This window comes from Lytechinus pictus, chromosome 8, assembly GCF_037042905.1.
Source record: "Lytechinus pictus isolate F3 Inbred chromosome 8, Lp3.0, whole genome shotgun sequence".
NCBI classification, from domain to species: Eukaryota; Metazoa; Echinodermata; class Echinoidea; order Temnopleuroida; family Toxopneustidae; genus Lytechinus; species Lytechinus pictus.
In genome coordinates this window covers 29,019,642-29,041,284 of record NC_087252.1, presented here as the reverse complement: position 1 = coordinate 29,041,284, position 21,643 = coordinate 29,019,642, and the positions used below count along the sequence as shown (strand labels likewise).

The window sequence follows — 21,643 nt, the reverse complement described above, 5'->3', positions numbered from 1 at the left end:
GATTGATCAGATCAATCGTAAATCTATGGAAATCCATCAGTGTCATAATTTTTTCTACAGGAAATTTGCAAAATGTCCTTTGTAAACAAAGGAGAAAGGAGATCACACCAAATTGTCAAGAAATCAATGAATTTATGGATACATATTCATATCTAGAATTTTTATAACATGCATTTTATATGTTGACTTTGCTGGCTTTCCATAGGTGCAATCGCAACTCTTTGTAAGACGGGCCCCAGGGCTCCGGAAAGGTTAGCAATTAATCGCTAATCTGAAAGAACAATTCTGATTAGTCAGTCACCGGAGCAAAATGCGCATGCAACGATGATCTCGATAGGCCATTTCATTTCGCTGTTTATCGCTAACCTTTGTGTTAGCATGGACCTACTAGTAGGTCCATGGTGTTAGGGAGCCCAGGCCCAGGTCACAATGATGAATTAACTTTTTATAAAAACCCCATCCAAAGTGGAATTTAAAGCTTATAAGCTATGTTTCACAAGAATCATTCATTTTGTTTGATTGCATGTTTGTTTTAATCCAATTGTTATTCGAATGGACTTAATTAGCTTTAACTTTTAAACAGAAGTTGATTAGAATCAAATGTGAAAGAACCCCCGTTGATTATGTGCCCACACATTTTTTTTTCTTTGCCTGCACGGGTACAGAAGAAGAAAAACAAATGAAGCAACGTTTCTATAAACCTTCAATTTTTTTTATTGTTCGATTATTGTTCAATGTACATATTCTTGCTGAAATATCCAGCTTTACATTATAGACATTTGCTGATGACCCCCACTTACGGTATACAGCTTGGGAAATGATTAATAAACCATACCGTATTTATGGTGGCTCTGAAGTACGGTCGACAACACACATGTTCACCATTTATTAGTATTCTTAGTTAATTTGAACCTCAAATAAAAGCATATACTTTCATTCATATTTTCATAAAATAAGCTAAATGTGATTTGTTCCAAAATCGGGTCATGGACCAGTGGAGAGGTATGCGGTGGCCTTCTCAGTCAACATGTGCCTTGAAAATGAAAAAAACAAAACAATGAAGCGTAAACACGGTAGTCCGTGAAAGTGTGTTTATGATGGGCATCTTGGCCTTGACAGGAGGCATAATTGCGCCCTATGGTTCAATCACAGCAAGGACATACAGACATTAAAGGGGAATCCAACCCAAATAAAAAATTGTTTTTATAAGAAGAAAAATCAGACAAGTTGATGGGTAAAAGTTTGAACAATATTGGACAAACAAGAGAGTTATTATTTTTTTAAAGTTGTAAATATTGGTAATCACTATACCCATGGAGGCTTCAAATTGGCCGCATATGGGATGTCTTAGTGATGTATGGCAAGGACTACTCTTCCATGTACTCCAATACATATTGTGACTAAAATTTCATTTTCCCAAAAAGTTTTATTTTTCTTTAATGAGGACATAAATCAATATACTACCTGGGCTATATTTAGATTACAGCCCCAGGGGAATGGGTACTTACCAGAAAACCACAAATCCCTGATAATAAAGTACATGGCCTATGGGAAAGTTGTCCTTGCCCCTTGTCATAATTTGCTTACCCAGTTGCCAGTTTGAAATCTACATACTATTAGTGATCTCAATTTTAAAGCAGCTATAACTTTCTTATTCCTTGTCCGATTTCATTAAAACTTTCGCCATTCTGTTTAATTTATTTTTCTCCTTCCCAACACAACATTTTATGGCAAAGGCTGGATTCCCCTTTAACAAACCTGGGAATTTAATTGTCAAGTTGCAAAATGGGACAAATTTAACAACTTAACCCTGAAATAAACCAGTGTCAAAGTGTCTTTATTAAAAAAAAATAATGTCTCTCATAGAAGATTATACAAGAAAAGTTTTGTAATAATTGGCTTAAACTGTATTCCTCCAACAATGACTGTTTAAAAAAAAAAATTCTCACAAGACAGGAATGAGGTTTAATACATCAGTATTTATTGTACATGGATAATTCAATATTATGCTCAAAATGTTGCCAATTGCTAAAGATTAGTAATTGTATTCATGAAAATAACAGAAAAAGTAAAGAGATTTCATAGAAACTACAGTATGTCATTAATTTACTTTTCAAGCAGTAAAGTGTTCACAACAAAGACAAGCATTGTGCTTTCTCAAATATTTACAACCTAAATGAATAAATAAGGATTCCCCCTCTTTATATACAATGTATAAAACAGAATACAACATACTAACAATATATACATGAACATATTCTGGCTGGATTTTACCTAAAACAGAAAAAAAAAAAAAAATAAAATGGAAAATCAACTGCACTAAAAATAAAACAAAAACAGCAACTGAAGAAAAGAAATCTAGCTATCACAGTCTTAAGAAAAAAAATAAGCAGCAAATAAATAGAAGATAAATATATCTATTGACTAAACTTTCTCTCTAAGCACAAGAAAATACCTCCATTTTTAATCAATCAATAGTTATTTTCATCCAATACAGATGAACTTTCATGATCAAAATCAAACATTTTAAAGACATTTTTCTATAATTAGAAAATGGCATGTAAATAGACAAGTTGATTAATTATTTTGTTACGTTTGTCATTTGAAATGATTAAATTTTCATACATCTATTACTATCTAATTCTCGAATCAAAAGCAGGAAACTGACGAGACTACTTATCATGATTTTGCCAGTTTATCGTAAGGTGTCAATGTTAATGATTGGAGAACGATTGATCCGATCAACCTCAAGTATATGAAAATCCATCAATGTCATAATGTTTTCTTTAGGAAATTTGCACAACGTCTTTAAAACAAAGAGAAGCATACTAAATAGTAAAAAAACAGTGAGTGTATGAATACACATCATATCTAGAAAATATTTTGCACAAACATGCATTTTAGATGTTGATGGCTTTCCATAGTTGTGGTTGATTGAATCAATCGTAACTCTTTGTAAGATGGGGCCCAGCTCTATGAAACAGCCCATTACGTATGCAGCATAAAACTTTTCGCTAGCAGTGGCAACTAGAAAATATGGAAATATTGTTCAATAGTCTATCACAACAAAGTTTCTTTGATTGTTTAATGTTACAATCAAGGTTAATATTAATTGAAAGTTCTCTGCAAAAGGAATGGTCAGTTCCTCAGTGAATTTGTAATGGATGGCAAGACGCAAGCTACCAACATACACTGCTTTGATAATTGCTAATTTTACTGGCCAACAGAGCCGTCCCTGAATGATGTTTGCACTAAATTTCATTACAATAATCTCATAAAGCGAGTTCTGGTATAGAAATCCATTTTCAATAGGAAATGATTGAGAAGCTGTCCTCAATTGTTTATCATACGCCAGAATGCTTATTTAGAACAACAAAGGTTAATTAAACTAATTCAGGATTGCTTGAAATATTCATTTCATTACTGCATGCATTTCCTGGTGTAGCTAACACAGACAAGAGAGGAATTTTTCTGCACATCATTTAATGTCCCTCGGCCCATTTTCATACAAAGCAGATTCAGAGTTTGGGAACTTTGTAGAAAACATGTAACAATATAGGCTATGAAAAGCATGCCATCAAATTGACTAGGGATTAATTGCTCAAATTGACTAGGGATGAATTGCTCAAATTGACTAGGAAATAATTGCGCATTGAGCTTGCATTTCATTTTGATATCATGTTTTTTTTTTTTTAACTTGATTTGTTTACTGAGCAATTCACATATATTTTCAGTTTGTAATTTGGGTGTAAGTTTGACACAATCCATATTATCTGAAGGTCTGGTTGAAGTTGGCCCAGTTGCGGGCAGCAAGGAAGACCTGTTGGGTCTGTCCTTGTTGGTTCTGGACCTGGATCTCGACCTGTCCTGGTTGGACCTGGACTCCTTGGTGTGGGTTCCCTTGCGATTCAGTCTGGATGATAGATGATGCAACAGGAACACTGTTCTGGGGAACAGACTGGAGCTGGAGAAGCTGCGTGGGTGCTTGGAACTGCGTTGGAGACTGCCGAAGGTGGCTGACATCGATCGTCGGAGGGCCCGCTTCGACTTGCGTCACCTCGACTGCATTAGGCTGGCTGGCCGAAACGGTCGTGGCGACTTGACCGACTGGCTGGCTGATGCCCAGTGCAGCTTGGCTAACAGCCATTGCAGCCTGGGTGACGGTCAATTGAGGCAATTGGTTCTGGACAACGGTTGCTTGGTTTGCTTGAAGGGAAACCGGAACAGTGATAGTTTGTGGCTGACCGGATATCTGGAATGTTGATTGGCCTAGGAGTCCGGTCTGTGCATGCATGATCCTCTGGGCCAGGTTCTGGTAATCTGCATTGGGCTGCTGACGGAATTCATTGATGGTCTGTGAAAGTTCTGACATGGCCTGGGTTAGCAGGTCGGTGGCTTGGACAGACTCCGTCTGCACAACAGGCACCTGACTTGTTTCAATATACCGGATAGTAGGTTGGGTGTCAGAGGTACGTTCAGCACTGGTTGACGCGTTGTCATTCTGATTTTGAGCAACAACCACTTGTAATGTTGGCTGGCCTCCAAGGACCTGCCCACCGAGGTGTTGCAAGATAGGTTGTAGGGTTGTGCTTCCATCGGGGTTGACGGTCGCTATTTGGATATTCTGGATGTCATTCGCTGTAAGCTGTGCCTGATTTTGAGAGATGACCTCCTGGACAGCTTGCTGAATGTTCTCTGGTACTTGTGCCACCAACGTGATGGACCCAGGCTGTTGGCCTTCATTTTGGACTGCAGTCTGCTCCTGGACTACAGTCAACTGTTGAGGATTATTCATCATGGCTGCTGCCTGGACAGGTTCCATATGCTTCTTGCGGACATGGTCCATCATCTTAGCCTTGGTACTATACTGCCGCGGACAATGGGCACACGCAAAGTAATGCGTTGTTGTCGTTCCTGCAGGTGCTGTGTGTGGGTCACCGAATGGGCTGTTGGGGTCACCCTTGGTTTTGCGAAGACTGGGTGGAACAGAAGCCCCAGGGTGGTTTTTCATAATATGTATCTTCCTCTTGCTACTGCTCTTGTAGACTTTCTCACAGTATGCACAGAAGTAGTTACGGTTCGGTTTGACAATCGGTAGGTTAAGTTCTGGAACAGTGTCCGGTGCAACCTGTGGATGGCGCTTAGCTAGATGATTAACAAGCATCCCTCTACGCTTGAACCCCAAGGTGCACAGACGACACTTGAAAGTAAAAGCTGTCATTTCAGATGGAGGAATCTTTGGCTTGAAGGGTTCCTTCTTGGGTTTCCCAGCTAGCAACTTATTCCGTAGTTCCCGTTCAGGATTGTGCATTCTGGACATATGCTCTTTCAGTTTGTCTTTTCGCTTGAACTGCTTGCCACAGTTGGCACAGAGGAAATCCTTGCGATCCGAGTGACGAAGCATGTGAAGCTTTAGCTTGTCTGGACGAGGGAATACCTTGTCACAATACATGCAAGGGAACTCCTTCAAAGAATGGAAACCCCTGATATGTTTCCTCACCTGGTTGTATTCAGTGAAGCGCTTGCCACAGCGAGGACATGTAAAGTATCCATTAAAGGCATGGGTTTGGACATGAAGCTTCAGGTGCTCATTACGATCAAATGTTTCATCGCAAAAAGGACATGTGTAGTACTTGGTCCCACTGTGGGTTTTCAAATGGACCGCCAATGCTGAATTGTTCAAGAAACACTTGTTACAGAAATCACACTGAACAGTTTTTTTCCGCTCCCTTAAATGGAGGTCCATGTGTCGGTCATAACGTAGCTTGATACGGAACACCTTGAAGCACTCTCGACATCTGTATGTTGGACGAGTCTTGGAACGTAATACAAACTCCCCAGTGGAACCCTGCCGGCGGCCATGATCAGTGGCATGTAATGCTAATTCCTTCTGGGATGGAAAAACCTCTGTGCAAGTGGGGCAGACAAAACCACCTTTAGTGTCTACGCTGCTCTGTTCTTCTTCATCGTTCTCTGCAGCCTGTCCTGCAGCAACGGTTGATGCGTCTCCTTCGCCATCAACAAGCCTCTGACCCTCCTGGCTGGCATCAACTCCTTCTCCACCATCAACGAATCCATCAGTTCCATTTTCTTCTTTGATATCCTTTATCTTCATATCCATTTCGTCTTCTTCATCTTCATCTTCTTCGTCCTCCTCATCCTCTTCTTCTTCCACTTCTCCGTCTTCCATCTCATCCTCCATATCCTCCTCACCATCATCTCTCATTCCTTCAGGATTCTCACCAAAGTGAAGGCTGACATGGATCTTCAACAGTCGTTCACTCTCAAACTCCAAGTCACAGTGTTCACAAGAAAATGTAAGGGTCCCATCGCTAGGTTGGTCCGACTTCCGTCGCCTCACTGGCGGCAGTGGCCCCGAGAACTCGCCTCTCTCTTTATGTCGGCGCATGTGACGCGTTCGGTTGTAAATGTGGGCGAACGTCTTATTGCACACATCGCACGTGAAGTTCTTTTCACCGGAATGCTTCACCAGGTGGCGCTGTAGACTGTAAAATCTTGGAAACTTCTTCTCGCAGAAATCACAGTTGTACTCATCCTTGGTCTCGGTCTTTATGTGTTCCAGCTTTGCCTGCGCAAGTTTGCGCTGCCGTTGCTTGTAGCCTTCGGGATACTTCCTTGGCCTTCCTCGCTTGCCTCTTCCTCGACTCTTGACGAGCGGTGCATCGTGGGTGGACAGGTGTTTCTGGAGGAGTTCTGAGGTTCTGAATTTGCGTGTGCACTCAAAGCATGGCCATGTGTTCTCCTTTTCTTGCATTTCTGTCAAAGATAAAGAGAAGACATACAGAAACACATTACTAGTCATAAGTTCAATGATCTAAAGGAAGAATGAAATCCATGTTGATGCTCAGATAAATCTACAATCTCAAGGCCTCCGTAACACAAAGCTTAGTACTTGATCAATAGGGATGGTTTTATTTTATTTATTAGGGATGGATAATTTTGCTAAAACACATGCTTTCCATAGAATCCAGCCGACACATTACTAGTCATAAGTTCAATGATCTAAAGGAAGAATGGAATCCATGCTGATGCTCAGATAAATCTACAATCTCAAGGCCTCCGTAACACAAAGCTTAGTGCTTGATCAATAGGGATGGTTTTATTTTATTTATTAGGGATGGATAATTTTGCTAAAACACATGCTTTCCATAGAGTCCAGCCGACACATTACTAGTCATAAGTTCAATGATCTAAAAGAAGAATGGAATCCATGCTGATGCTCAGATAAATCTACAATCTCAAGGCCTCAATAACACAAAGCTTAGTGCTTGATCAATAGGGATGGTTTTATTAGGGATGGATAATTTTGCTATAGCACATGCTTTCCATAGACTCCAGCCCACATATATGCGGACACAGTCTCCAACGGGTTTAAAGTCAAGATGGCCCAGTATCATTAAAGGACAAGTCCACCCCAACAACAACTTGATTTGAATAAAAAGAGAAAAATTCAACAAGCATAACACTGAAAAGTTCATCAAAATCGGATGTAAAATAAGAAAGTTATGGCATTTTAAAGTTTCGCTTCATTTCACAAAACAGTTATATGCACATCTCGGTCAGTATGCAAATGAGGAACTGATGACATCACTCACTCACTATTTCTTTTGTATTTTATTATATGAAATATGAAATATTTTTATCTTCTCGTCATTGTCATCTGAAATGAAGTTTCATTCGTCCCTGAATACGTGGAATTCCATTATTTTAACATTTTGTGCTTCAGGCAAGGAGGTCCTAATCGTCAAATTCATAAAAATTGAAATATTGTATAATTCAAACAATAAAAAACAAAAGAAATAGTGAGTGAGTGACATCATTGACTCTCTCATTTGGATGTAACTGGCTCGTTCATATAACTATTTTGTTAAAAATAAGCGAAACTTTGAAATGTCATAACTTTCTTATTTTACATCCGATTTTGATGAAATTTTCAGCATTGTGCTTGTCTGATTTTTCTCTATTGATTCAAATCTACATTTTTCTGTGGTGGACTTGTCCTTTAAGGTTAAACAAGTGTCATACCTGCAGCTTCCTCTGCCGTGATTTCCAGGATGTTTTCCCCGATGGTCTCAGCATAGGCCTTGGCATACCAGACCCTTAGCTCAGTCCGAGGTGCAATGTTCTTGATGGTGGCAAAGTAGATCTCTGACCCGCTCAGCTGGAAAGCTATCAGGTTCTGCTCGGAGTAGCAAGACGCCGGCCGGATGAAACTCATCCAATTAGATTCGTACTCGTCGGCGCAGTCTATATACATGTCCTGTCCATTTCGCTTCACCTGCAAGCATTGATAAATAAATAACAAGTAATAAGAAATAAAGAAGTGGTATGGAAGAGGGAAAGAAATATGATAATTTCAGGATTCAATGATTATGTACAGCAAAATCAACTCACAGTCAAAACTTCACGATAGACAAGGGAAAAATTCACTCGGGGCTCAGGGCGATTTTCCCCAAAAAATGTTCAAGAGAGCGCTGGAAAATCCCCAGTCACTGCAATGTTGAAGGTTCTCCAATACTGCAGTCAGTCATCTAGGTTTGAAATGTGGTTTAGTCTCCGAGTTCGGGTGGCAGGATTCCCCTCGCAAGTACAGAAATTACCCTCACCCCTTAATTTCCTCCACTCTATTCTATTCACTGCATCTTCCTCCCTCCATCCAACCCTCCAGCACTTGCTCCTTCCATGTCTTTTTCTGTCATCCCCTTTCCCTCTGACCAGCCCTCTCAAATGGGCCAAAAATATGATGCAACGTTCAGTGATTATACAGTAAAGTCAACTCACAGTAAAAAATGTACAATAAATCCCATCGCTTATTTTCTTATTGATTTGTTTTATTAGTTGCAGGTGTTGTACACTCATAGTGCATTACATTTCAGAAAATTGTCTGTTATTTATACAGCGAACAAAAAAAAACCAACACAGAAACAAGTAGCGGATCTGTATTTAACTAAAGCATGGCCTAATGTGTATTGAAAGCATCATGCCGTCCATGTCATGCGATCTTACATTTTCTGTCATGTGATCTTACTTTCCATATCATGTGATCTTACCTTCCATGTCATGTGATCCTTAGGAACCTCAGCTCTGGTGATTATTCTTCCTTCTAGGGGTCCAAACTGAGTTCTCTTCGAAATGGTTCTCTTGGCAAACACACCTTTACAAAATTCAAATACAAATATTTGAGTTTTTTACTTGAAAAAATAAATATGGTCTATTTATATAGCGCAGCTACTATAATTGCATATACTCTACGGCGCTTGAAACTACCGAGTACCCATTCACTTCACCTTGGTTGAGTGCAGCACAATGTGGGTAAAAATTCTTGCTGAAGGAAAACAGGCCATGGCTGGGATTAGAAACCACGTCCCAAGATTGAAAGACGAGAGTCCTAACCACTAGACCACGACACCCCACACTGTATGAGTAATTTGTGCATTCCGCTATACTGCCAGCAGGCTATATTACCCTGCAAACATCACAAATATTTGACGCGTTTGCAACTGAGATTTTCTTTTTTTCAGACGTGTATTAATCAGATAGATTATTCACCTCTCGACCGGCCCCAAACCTTTGCATCAATTTTGAAATTCCCGGTGGGTGTTTCATGAAGCTGTTCGTAAAGTTACGAACGACTTTACGCACGAGTGGAACATGTTCTTAGGTCATAACTCATTTACATAGGGATATCACTTAGCACAAGAAAGGATAACCAGCCGTGCGTAAAGTCATTTGTATCTTACGAACAGCTTTATGAAACACCCATCCGGAGTAGCTTGGATTACGAGGGCAAGCCACAACGCCCAGTTGTGGGTTTTGACCTTTCATGCAGTTGTCTTTTTCAAGGCAGACTGTGAGAACGAGAATTTACACAAACCATGCTAATCCAGTAACTGTCATCATTCATGAATTTCTACAGATAATTCAACTTATTGGCACAAGAAAGCAAAGATCAGCATGAAAAATCAATCGTCTTTTATGAAAATAAATTGCAAGAGAGACTAAAAGAACCGGCTAGATGAACCGCAAGATCAACAGAGGATGCAATGACGGTGTAATGTAGCTAAGTGAGCATCTGAGGAGCATTTCACCAAAGGACTTGTCAGATTTTTTATCCGACAAGTACTGTTTAAGAATGTCAAAAGCTTGCTGGGGAAGTTTCATTATATTGTAAATACTTATGGCTTTCACCCAGTAAATAAGATTGCATTGTCAGATTAGATGAGGGAAATGAGGGCTTTGTTCATATTTCATCGTGACTGTGCCATGGCCCAGTGATGGCCTGGTCGTAGAGTCGCTGACCACCAATCAGTAGATGAGATCATGAGAGGTTCAAATCCTGCTGGTTCCTAGATTATTTCCTGACTTATTAAACTGAAAACAGATCGATCAATGCGAGTATTTACAATATAAAGTACTGTTTTATCCAACAGTTACTATGGTAACAGTGTCTCTCAGCCAATCATAATCAAGGAGAGTTGTCAGACCTGACAACTTGTCAGACAAAAATGTTGATTTAACACTCCCCTGATATAATTTACGTTTGAAAACACTTTGCGTTTGCTGGGGTACATACAGTCAGATTAACATGAAAGGCATTGCTTACCGATCTGATCATTTTCAACCTTGAAGATTTGCAACATGGGAGGAAGACTAGCCCTAGCCCTTGAGATGATCGGTTTATCCGCTATGGTCTGAATGGCTCCTTGACGTAAGAACTCCTCCTCATCTACGGGGTCTCTATCTTCAAGTGCTGCAATGGAAGAATGAAAAACACAGGGCATGGTTAGAGGTAGACAGCTGGAATCCATCTGTTTGGAGGAGTGTAACCGAAGAAACAGACTGACACTTTTGGTCTAGGTTAGAGGTACATCATGAGTATTTGTATTCCGAATGCATAGAAAACGTTTTCAAAATCTCTAAAGGTTTAGAAATCATTTTCAAATCTTTCGGATGAATGCCACCAAAGCATTACCAGAAAATTGAAAAACATAATTATAAAACTTTTAGATAGTTTGAAAACATCTGTGCAGTTCCGAAAGCATGTTTCTAAGCAGCAGCAGTAATCCAGACATGCAATCCGGTTTATTCCCCAACTACAGGTGTGGCCAGATTCACCTCGCACTCACAGAAATCACCCTCACCCCTCCCTATACTTTACAATATTCAAAACTTTATTTTCAATTCTATGTTTCAGACACGTTTTATTACATTTAAAAATCATGATAATTTTTCATAAAGAAAATACCTCCTGGTTGTTCTTCATCTTCTTCAGTATCAAGAAGTTGATGGACTGCTTTAGATGCCTTCCGCTCAGGTCTGTTCCTGGGTACGTTTGGGACAAGGTTTAACCCAGACGGGCCGGCAATGTCTTCTGGTCTCACATTTTCAATCATGTTCACAAGCCCAGAATTCACTTGCCCTAAAACAGAAAGCAAAAATCAAATGGGTAAGGGGTGGGGAGATGTACCATGGCCCCCTGTACGTGTATAAGCTTATCAGAAGGAAACATATTGTATAAAAACTGCTTCATAATTGTCTCAATAAAATGTGTTAGTTAACTGTCACTATTGTAGTAGATTACGTTTACATTTTGTTTCGTTGCTTCCACTTTTTATAGTCACTTTTCTTAATAATCAGGAAATGTTCCCCTTAGTCATAAACCCAAAGCTTAGTAATGGTCACATTGAACACAATGGCCCGTATTCTGAACTTGGGTTTAAATTAAACCCTGGTTTAAAGTTATGGTTTAACTATGGAGAGCCAATTGGGGCACAAATCCCTATTAAACAGTACACATCCAATTTATTAACTCATATGACACCCAAATTGTTCATAATTGTCTGGGAATGATAAATTAAGTATATTGAAGTATTTTTCTTCCTTATGAAAGCAAAATATTAAATATAAGAATATACAAAAGACACAGAATTTTTTAATTTTTGGCTCCCCATAACTTTAGCACAGAATTAGACCATGGTCTAATTTAAACCTGACTTCAGAATACGGCACAATGTGAAAATCAACTGTGAAAATCATTTGTATGATTAACCATACAGTCAATGGCTTAACTTTGTGTTGATTATATTTAAATTGCATGAGGTGTTACGTACCATTCTGCATGATCTGTGCTACAGACGCTGGGTTGAGCGTAACACTGATCTGAGCGGTGGGAAGATCTATCAGCTGACTGGGTTCTGTTCTCTGTGATTGGTCAGCTGTTGATGCAGTATCCATGGTGATGATATGGGAGGAGTTTGTTGATAAGCTGGAGTCTGGTAGGATGGTGATGGCTATTGGGATAGCCTCATTGTCTGGAAAGATGGAATATTGCATGGTTATAAATCATACTCATCACTGATAACTCTATTTGAAAAGAAAGTGATTACCCAAGACATTCATGGATGATGAATAATATATCTTGAATCTGTTAGAAATCATAATCTATGTTTTTGGGGGTAATCAAGGAAAATTAATTCTGATTCCTTCAAAATGTGCAATCATTACAAATGCAATCACATACGTAAAAGAAAACTTTATTATTTATTCATTATACATTTAGGATAATCATTTTACCTGATGTATATTGTTCTCTTCTTTATATAGGAAAAGATATTGCCTTGATACAGGCCGCTTCACCGAGCTCCTGGACTGGGGGTTCTGGTCCATTGTCTCCTGCAGGAGCATGCCTGGAGCCCATCCCTATCCCACCCTCACCAGGCTATTAGGTTTATAATCTTACCTGATGGGTCCTGCTGTTCTCTTCTAGTAGCAGCTGTCGCTTCATATAATAGACTGCTTCACCTATCTCCTGGTTCATTGTCTCCTACAGGAGCATGCCTGGAGCCCATCCCTATCCCACCCTCACCAGGCTATGAGGTTTATAATCTTACCTGATGGGTCCTGCTGTTCTCTTCTAGTAGCAGCTGTCGCTTCATATAATAGACTGCTTCACCTATCTCCTGGTTCATTGTCTCCTACAGGAGCATGCCTGGAGCCCATCCCTATCCCACCCTCTCCAGGCCATTAGGTTTATAATCTTACCTGATGGGTCCTGCTGTTCTCTTCTAGTAGCAGCTGTCGCTTCATATAATAGACTGCTTCACCTATCTCCTGGTTCATTGTCTCCTACAGGAGCATGCCTGGAGCCCATCCCTATCCCACCCTCTCCAGGCCATTAGGTTTATAATCTTACCTGATGGGTCCTGCTGTTCTCTTCTAGTAGCAGCGGCTGCTTCGTTACATATCGCTTCACCGAGCCCCTGGACTGTGGATTCTGGTTCATTGTCTCCTGCAGGAGCATGCCTGGAGCCCATCCCGCTCACACCTTCTCCAGATGGATGCTTCAGGGGGAAAAACATTGAAATAAAAAAGTAATATTTTGAAGAGGTGAAGGTTAAAGACAATGAAATGTATTACACAATGTTGCGCCATTTCACTGCATTACATGCAAAGGTAGGGACAAGAAGAGCCCAAAGTTGGTTGATTAGGGACAGTGATTTTCCGCGATAGCGGAAAACGGACGGGAATTCACGGAAATTGCCTTTTGACACGGTAAGTGGCATTTCAAACGGAAAATCACGGAAAACATATTTTTGCACAGAATACACAAAACAGCAACAGTAATTACTCCAAAATCTCAACAAAATACGGATATTAAATGGCCACAAAACCTCACAAAACACGATCTCACTTCACTACAAAGTATGACAATCCACACATCGTGACTGCTCTTGACTCCATCACTCTCGATCGTACCCCGCGGGCCTCGCCCGGGTCCCGGGTCTTGGCCGGCGGCGGGGTCGGCCGTATCGAAAACATTCACATGCAAACAACACGGTCGTGTGTTGCTGCCCTCTACGTTTGAAGATGTAACAGCACGATATTCCGGTCTTGAAATACAAAATGGCGGATGGGCTAAAGTCGTTGACTGGTCGAAACGATGTCGAAAAACCCCCAAAATTATCGATAAAATTTAATTTAACAAAAAAAATAATGCTAATAATGTGAAAGGTAAGGATGTATTTATGTCAAATGTCTTTGTAAAAATATTTTGTGTACCCGCATAGATCCGATTAGAGCGGATTCTACTGCGTTGTTGGTACAGTGGCGGATACAAATTTTGACCAGCGCGAGTGATATATTGCTACTGAATGGTAAACGGAATTGCCAATTTTCTGTGTACACAAAGTCTATGGGGAAACGGAATTTCCGTTTTCTGACATGCTGAAACGGAATTTACGATTTTCTGAAACGGAAAAGGCAATTTTTTGAAACGGAAAATCACTGTTCCTAGTTGATCTAGTAAATGTGTAAGGTACCCAACTTGCACTGCATCTATGCCTATGGCCTAAATTCTACTTTCTTTCTACAAAGTTAATTCTTTTTCACCTCTAAAAAGTTTAGGGCACATGCCCTTTTGCCACATGAAGCTCTACCCCTCTGCAAGCCAAAACTACTTGATATGTTCATATTTGAAAACAATTCTACTTTACTCTTGAATACAGACAGCTGTTTAAAAAAAAGAGTAGTAAATTGTTATTTTTATTCCCATTTTTCGCTGAAATAAAGTATTGGGTATTCAGCCTAGTTGAATCTGAGCTCAGATAAAGCTTGAGACTTTGATCATGGGTCATCTCCCTTATCACTGCAAAATAAGAAATTTGCAGTCAATTTTAAGTCAATTCTAGGTGTGAAAATCAATCATATATGTGTTGCAATTAATTGCTGAAAAGCTACTTGCAATATAAGTAGTCACATTCATAAATTAATATAACTTAGAAATTACGTAATTAACAGTATTTGATCCAACTCATTCTCAAATTTTTATTCTGATGTTATACTGCAATATTCTACTTTGTTTCCTTTTATGATGGTTGATTTTCTACTTCTTTTGTTGAAATGAGAAGAAAAATTGAAACTGAAACTGAACTGAAATAGATCCCAGGTTCATTCCTTGCAAGAAAGAGGGTCCTTGTAAAATCAGAGAGTCGTGTGATCGAATCCCACCATGACCTAGCGTCCTTTGGGGAGGCGTCAATCCACAATATGCCACTCTCCACCCAGGTGTAAACCCTAATTCTCCTGGGGGGGGGGGCCATAATGGCCCCCCCTCGACAATTTTTGCGATAGATCTGCTGCGCAAAATTTTTTGACCTCGCCGCTCACTGACTTTTTACTTTCAAGTCTCGCGCAAATTTTGAGACCAAATTTGTGACGCCCGGGTACGCGGTCACGACATTATGCAACATTATGTTAGTGCATGTCAGACCCAAAATTGCTCATAAACGTGATTTCATGTACAAATCCAATGCAAATTGTGTATTTAGCCAAAATTCATAAATGTATCATATTTCTACTTTTACTGATTAAACTTAATTAAATTTGCCTTGTTTATGACCAGAATTAAGTCTGGAACGATTTCCATCGAAAAAACAATAAAAAAAAAAAAAAAAAAAAAAAAGGAAATACATAAGAAATTAAAAAAACAATACCTAAGAAATCAGTCTTGGTACCAGAATTTATTTCATTCACAATTGTTAGGAATGCTATAAAGAATATTTTCACCAAAAAATAGCATTCCAGGAGCTTTATTTAGTGAATCAGAGCAAAAAGTATGATTTCATGAATAAATTAGCATAATATAATTCATATAAAATAATTTAAATATATGAATTCAGTGAAATTTACCAATGCAACTGCGTAGATTACGTCATTCTCTACAATCATGCAAATTTTCGTTATGATCGCGCAATCCGCGGCTGAGATCTTAAGGGGGGGCCATAATGCCCCCCCCCCCCCCCCGGGAATGACAAGAATCAAAATAGCCCGGGAGATTTAGGGTTAAATGGGTACACGGTAGGATGCGAAAGCCTATGTAGTATGCCTAGTATATGAGTCTTGGAACTCTTGTTGGAATGCTCCCCTGGGAGTGGGGAAGGTGCATACATTGTATGCGGGCATGCAAGGATCCGATGACCATGGTAACAATATATCTGTAAAGCGCTTAGAGACGTCGTTCCGATCTGTTAAGCGCTGAATAAATGCGGAATATTATTATTATCATAAAGTCTTACATGTATTTCTAATGCGTTGTCTGAGCTGGATACACCATCGTGTTGCATGGGGCTCATAACAGGATGATGTTGCTGAAGTTGCACATGCTGCTGCTGGTTGTTATCGGCGTGTGGCGGCCACACCAACTCTCGGCCGTCAGCCTCCATGCTATGCGAAGACGAGACCGGGTGTAGGGTAATGTTGTCTGGTAATTACGGAGGAAGGCTACAATATTTGTCTGATTTCAAATCTGTGGACATGAGAAAATAAAGAGATAAAAGACAGGTAAGCATGGTTGTTGAACAGGAGTATTTCTCAGATCTGATTAGGTTTTAAACGGATGAAGGCTGCAAATAATAAGATTTATAATAATAAATAATAATAGTACATTTCTTAAAAACGCATAACACCTACAGGTCTCTATGCGCGATTGACTAAATCAAACATTCTGAAAGAGGTGGGTTTTTAATTGAACTTTGAATTTCTCAAGCTGGGTAATATTTCTTAATGTCGGTGGTAGAGAATTCCATAGTGCTGGTGCAGCTTTCTGGAAAGCCCGATCCCCATATGATTTGGTCTTGACAGTAATTACAGAGAGAAGATTTTGTGAGCCAGAACGGAGATTACGCTTGGGTTTATGAATCTGGACAAGTTCTTGAAGATAAGCAGGGGCAATACCATGAATACATTTGAATGTTAAAATGAGAAGTTTATATTTGATCCTTGATCGAATGGGTAGCCAGTGAAGGTCAGATAAGATAGGGGTGATGTGTTCAAATTTTAGTCTTGCAGCAGAATTTTGGAAATTTTGATTTAAACAGGTTAAACGCAAAATCTGACAAAACACTGAAAATCATGTTTGTTCACAATTAAGAATGAAAAAAATATATTGAAAACTGATTTACTCAATTACTGTACCCCCGGCCCCCGGTAATGCATTTTATTTCTCCATCTTTTGTTAGGGATACATAATGCAAACATAGAAATATCAAATGAGATGTATGATTCAATGTCATAACATAATAACATGAAAGTAGGGACATGACATCATCAGCCCACCTAATGAATATTCATGATGATATTCATACTGTTTTTCACAAAATATTGCTCGACTTTGATCAAAATTTAATAACTTTGTTCAAAATCACTATCAGATTTCAATGAAATTTCAAGCATTTTGCTAATTTTATTTTAGTTTAGTTATAATCTTTTTAATCTGCTTTCTCACAGAAGTACACGCGCCCGTACATGCATCTAAGTAAACGCATAAAAATTAATTGCCATAACCTTTGCTTTGAAAAAAAGAACACATTTTCAGATGGCCGGCGCCTCAGTTTTATGCATTATATATATGGAATAATCATACCAGATGATGCATCCAATTAATGCACAGCACGTGCTGCACAAAAGAAAAAAATTATAATTTACCTAGGGTAAGGATCTTGACATGACTTGCACACGCACTCATCATCATGAAACCCGCATGTTTTTATATAGTTACATGTATTTTATATTACTATTGTTATTATTATTTTAGATCAGTATTTTTAGTAGTATAGTACAGGGTTCCAAACTTTTCAAGAATACAAAATTCCCTGATTTTTCCCTGAAGTTTAAAAATTCTCTGATAATTATTTAAACCCATTCCCAGTTTCGCATGTTTTTTGCAAGTTGTTGCAGTGAATTACATGTATTTTCAGTATAATTTTTAAGCAATAATGTATAACTTATTAGTAATAGTACCACCACTAGCGTACCTACGGGGGGGGGGGGGGGCAGAGGGGGCAGTCTGCCCCCCCTGACGAGCCACAACCCATGCAAAGTATCCCTGCCCCCCCCCTGACGAGCTTGAAGACCTTTTTTTTTTTTTTTTTGCTTGTCAAATTTTTTTCTGGGACGAAATCCTTCATTTGTGATTTAAGGGCTTTTTTTATTTTTTATTTTTTTTGCTTGTCAAATTTTTGGGCGGACAGTTTTGCCCCCCCTGTGAAAAATCCCAGGTACGCCACTGAGTACCACCATAACCAGTCATTCAACAGATATTGTTTTGATATGCAACAAAATATAACAGGGTCTGACTAACTACCGTGCTTTCGACTTTTGGGCTGATCGAAATTCCCTGATTTTTCCCTCATTTCAGGCATTTTTCCCTGATTTGAGGTATCTTTTTATCAAGTTCCCTGATTTTTCCCTGACTGGAAAAAAGTAAAATAATTTTCCATGATTTCCCTGATGGGCTGGAAACCATTGTTGTTATTATCATATTATATATCATTATTTTTATTAGTAGTACTTAGGCCTAGTCGTAGTAGTAGTAGTAGAAGTAGTAGATATATATGATTATCATTATCAATTTTAATCACACAATCATTCATTTATTTCATATTATTATTATAACAATTTAAACAATTCAATTTTTTAATCATATATTTTAATAATTTTTTTTTCCAGCTGAATTAAGCCTGAAACTATTTAAGTTGAATGTTATTGCTAGTTTATTATTAGTTTTAATATTATTTATATTAACGTTAGAAAAACAGTCAAATGAAATCAACTCAAGTCTCAACTCAACTCCTGACAGGAGTGCACCGAGTAAAAAATTGAAAAATCAAGAATAAACAAAACAAAACATAAATTAAATAATCACAAACTTTATTTGGAACAAGGGATAGGATCTGCAACTTATCAACAAAAAATCATCCAGACAAGAAGGTTTTGACACCCCTGTCATTGTAAATGGACATTATCCGGACCCGGGGTCGGTCCATTTTTCCCAGGTTGGTCCATCCAACACACATTATAGATATAGTTCTATATTGTAAAACTTCGCGGGGGGCGATGGTACACCCCCCGTGCGTGGCCTCCGTATCAAGCTCACGGCCGCTAACTGAACCAGGCCAGGGAGGGTCAATTCGAGGGGCATATGGAAAATAATTTCATGAAATGTCTCATTGGCATACAGCCCTATTGGTTGCACGACTTATCTTGATTGATTTGCACAGAATATGATATAATTTAGGGTAATGACAGTGAACAAAACTGTTTCCTTGTTAGCTAATAAATATTTATCGGCATTTTCCCCCTCGCCATTTTGTCTTCGACGTTGCAAAGACTCCCCCACTTAAAATTGCGGAGGAAAGTGAAAACACAATTTGAGGGCAAGCAAGACCAAAATCATTCACAAAATTAAAACTGCTTTTGAAATCAGTACTTAATAATAGCATATTTATGGATATCATGTTCAATAACAGTTATTTAAAACCTTATATTTGGCGTCAATCGTGAGCATTGCGAAGGTTGGGTCGTGGAAATAATTTTGGGTGGGTCGTGACGTATTTTTATCGAGCGTTATGTATGCGAAATTTTCACGGAATATTTTGGGCTATATGAAAATATAAGTGTGATGACATCACGTATACAACATTAATATGAGAAAACGAACCAAAAATCTTCATATTCGGCACCTGAGACCTTAATGGTTGAATTTCTAGGTAGATTTTTGCTTACCCTTTTCCTTCGGCGTCACAGCTTGTTTGCGCCCGGGTCCGGTACTTTCAGAGCCAAATGAAAGCTGCAATCTCATTGGATAGCGCTCTTATCAAGCAGAGTTATAGATTAGACTTTTCTGTTTCATACCGAGTTTCCTACTTCAAAAAATAAACTTAAGTTGTTTAGTTATTTCCATTTTATTATATTCATTTCCAGTATGCATCAGAATTTCATTAAAATAGATCCAAAATTAAGAACATTAGCTTGAAATAGCGACGGTTGTCAATAACAGAATTCAACCAATGAAATCGCACGGTTAAACTTGCTAAAGTCGGTTGGGTCGCTCCAAATTTTGATGAATATTAATGATATGCAAATAAGGTAAATTGGCGACACGTTGTATACTCCTTCATAAAAATGGGTTTTTCTTAAATTAATAATGGACTCTCCCATAAAGTTTGGACCACTTGCAGAGGGAAAAAATACTGGATTTTTTTCTTATACCGAAGGCCAATTATTAACACCACCAGAGGCCTTTTCGCAAAGAACATATAGTTCTAATATCATGTAAAACTTTGACGTATTCGGGGACGTATTGCAAGTATTAAGCTGGGACACATCGACCCCACAATTATAAAGTCACATGTATCCAATCGAACACGTTCGTTGCGCCCTGTGTGGTTTTCACTTCTTTTTAAAAACACTTCTGTATCTTTTCTTTTTTTGGTCACTGCAATAATTGTTGTCAACTGCATTTTACAATAATGGCATGGTGTGTCTCTAATTTAAGTTATGACATTTTACAATTTTGCTTAAAGGAGAATGAAACTCTTGGAGCAAGTTAGCTTTTGTGAAAGCAGAAAAATCAAAGAATAAGATCAACAAAAGTTTGAGTAAAATAGGACTAGCAATAGAAGAGTTATGAGCATTTGAATGTCGAGATCACTAATGCTATGGAGATCCTCTTATTGGCAATGCGACCAAGATCTATGATGTCACAGATGAACAACTCTCCCCTTTTGGACACTGAAAATATACCCCAAAACATCTCTTTTTGCTCATTCTAATCATATGACAAACGATTCATCAATGATATAATGTTGTGAAACCTCTGTACTTGTCCTCTCATAAAGAGAACACCTTACCTTGTGATAGACTCTATAAAAGTGAGAATATAAGTGAAATAAGTACTAAAGTAATGAGGGAGTTGTACGTGTACTGTGACATCACAGATCTTGGTCGCATTGCCAATGGGAGGATCTACATGGCATTAGTGATCTCAATATTCAAATGCTCATAACTTTCTTATTATTCATTCAATCTTCCTCAAACTTTCAACAATATGTTTCTTTGATTTTTCTCTTTGATATGGATTGAGCTGGTTTCAAGGGTTTCATTCTCCTTTAATTTCACAAAATCAGTAGCGGCACATCCTGGTCGGTATATCCAAATGAGGCATATTTCTTTTGTATTTTATTATATGAAATATAAAATATTATAATATTCGCCTGATTATATCTAACAACAATAAATTCCTCCCTTAATGTGGAATAAGCATTGTTTAATATACTATATGATTCAGTCAAACTGGCCCGATTGCATGTCCAAGTCAACTATATAATCAAATTGAAATAAACAATAAAAAACATTAGTAATTAGTGAGTGAAGGACATCATCGAAAGCCTCATTGCATGTCACCGAGTTGTGCATATTTGTGAAAAATAAGCGAAATTTTAAAATATCATAACTTTCATATTTTGCATCCGATTTTGATGTTGTTTTCAGCGTAGTTTGATTTTTCTCTATTCATTCAAAATTTTCTGGGGTGGACTTGACCTTTAATAAGTGAAGCAGTGAATTACTTTTGGCTTGTGATTCATGTCTAACTCGATTTCATTTTAAACAAAAATGAAACATTGCATTACTACTATGCCTTCATGGAACAACAAAAATGAAATTGCCGATTACTAGAACACATTAAATTCTTGCGATAGCAACAAAAATAGGAGGTGATGAGAAAAATAATTAGAAGCAGGAAATTTAAGAGGGAAGATGATCGTGCACGGAACCTCAGACATGG

The 21,643-nt window shown here is 38.5% G+C and overlaps 1 protein-coding gene across 2 annotated transcripts; it reads right to left on the bottom strand.

Annotated features, from left to right (window-relative positions):
- Positions 1–1,959: 1,959 nt before the first annotated feature.
- Positions 1,960–19,667, bottom strand: LOC129266150 (PR domain zinc finger protein 10-like). 2 transcript variants are annotated; one of them, XM_064103900.1, is made up of 9 exons: positions 19,582–19,667; positions 16,095–16,324; positions 13,214–13,361; positions 12,132–12,332; positions 11,267–11,440; positions 10,625–10,771; positions 9,072–9,175; positions 8,047–8,299; positions 1,960–6,777 (listed from the first exon to the last, which is right to left on the bottom strand). In XM_064103900.1, the coding sequence occupies exons 2-9, from the start codon at positions 16,239–16,241 to the stop codon at positions 3,770–3,772; spliced, it is 4,182 nt and encodes a 1,393-aa protein (XP_063959970.1). In that variant the 5' UTR covers positions 16,242–16,324; positions 19,582–19,667; the 3' UTR covers positions 1,960–3,769. The 2 variants fall into 2 exon arrangements, with proteins under 2 accessions (XP_063959970.1, XP_063959971.1); XM_064103901.1 differs by lacking the exons at positions 13,214–13,361; positions 16,095–16,324; positions 19,582–19,667 and adding an exon at positions 12,761–12,789.
- Positions 19,668–21,643: the final 1,976 nt, after the last annotated feature.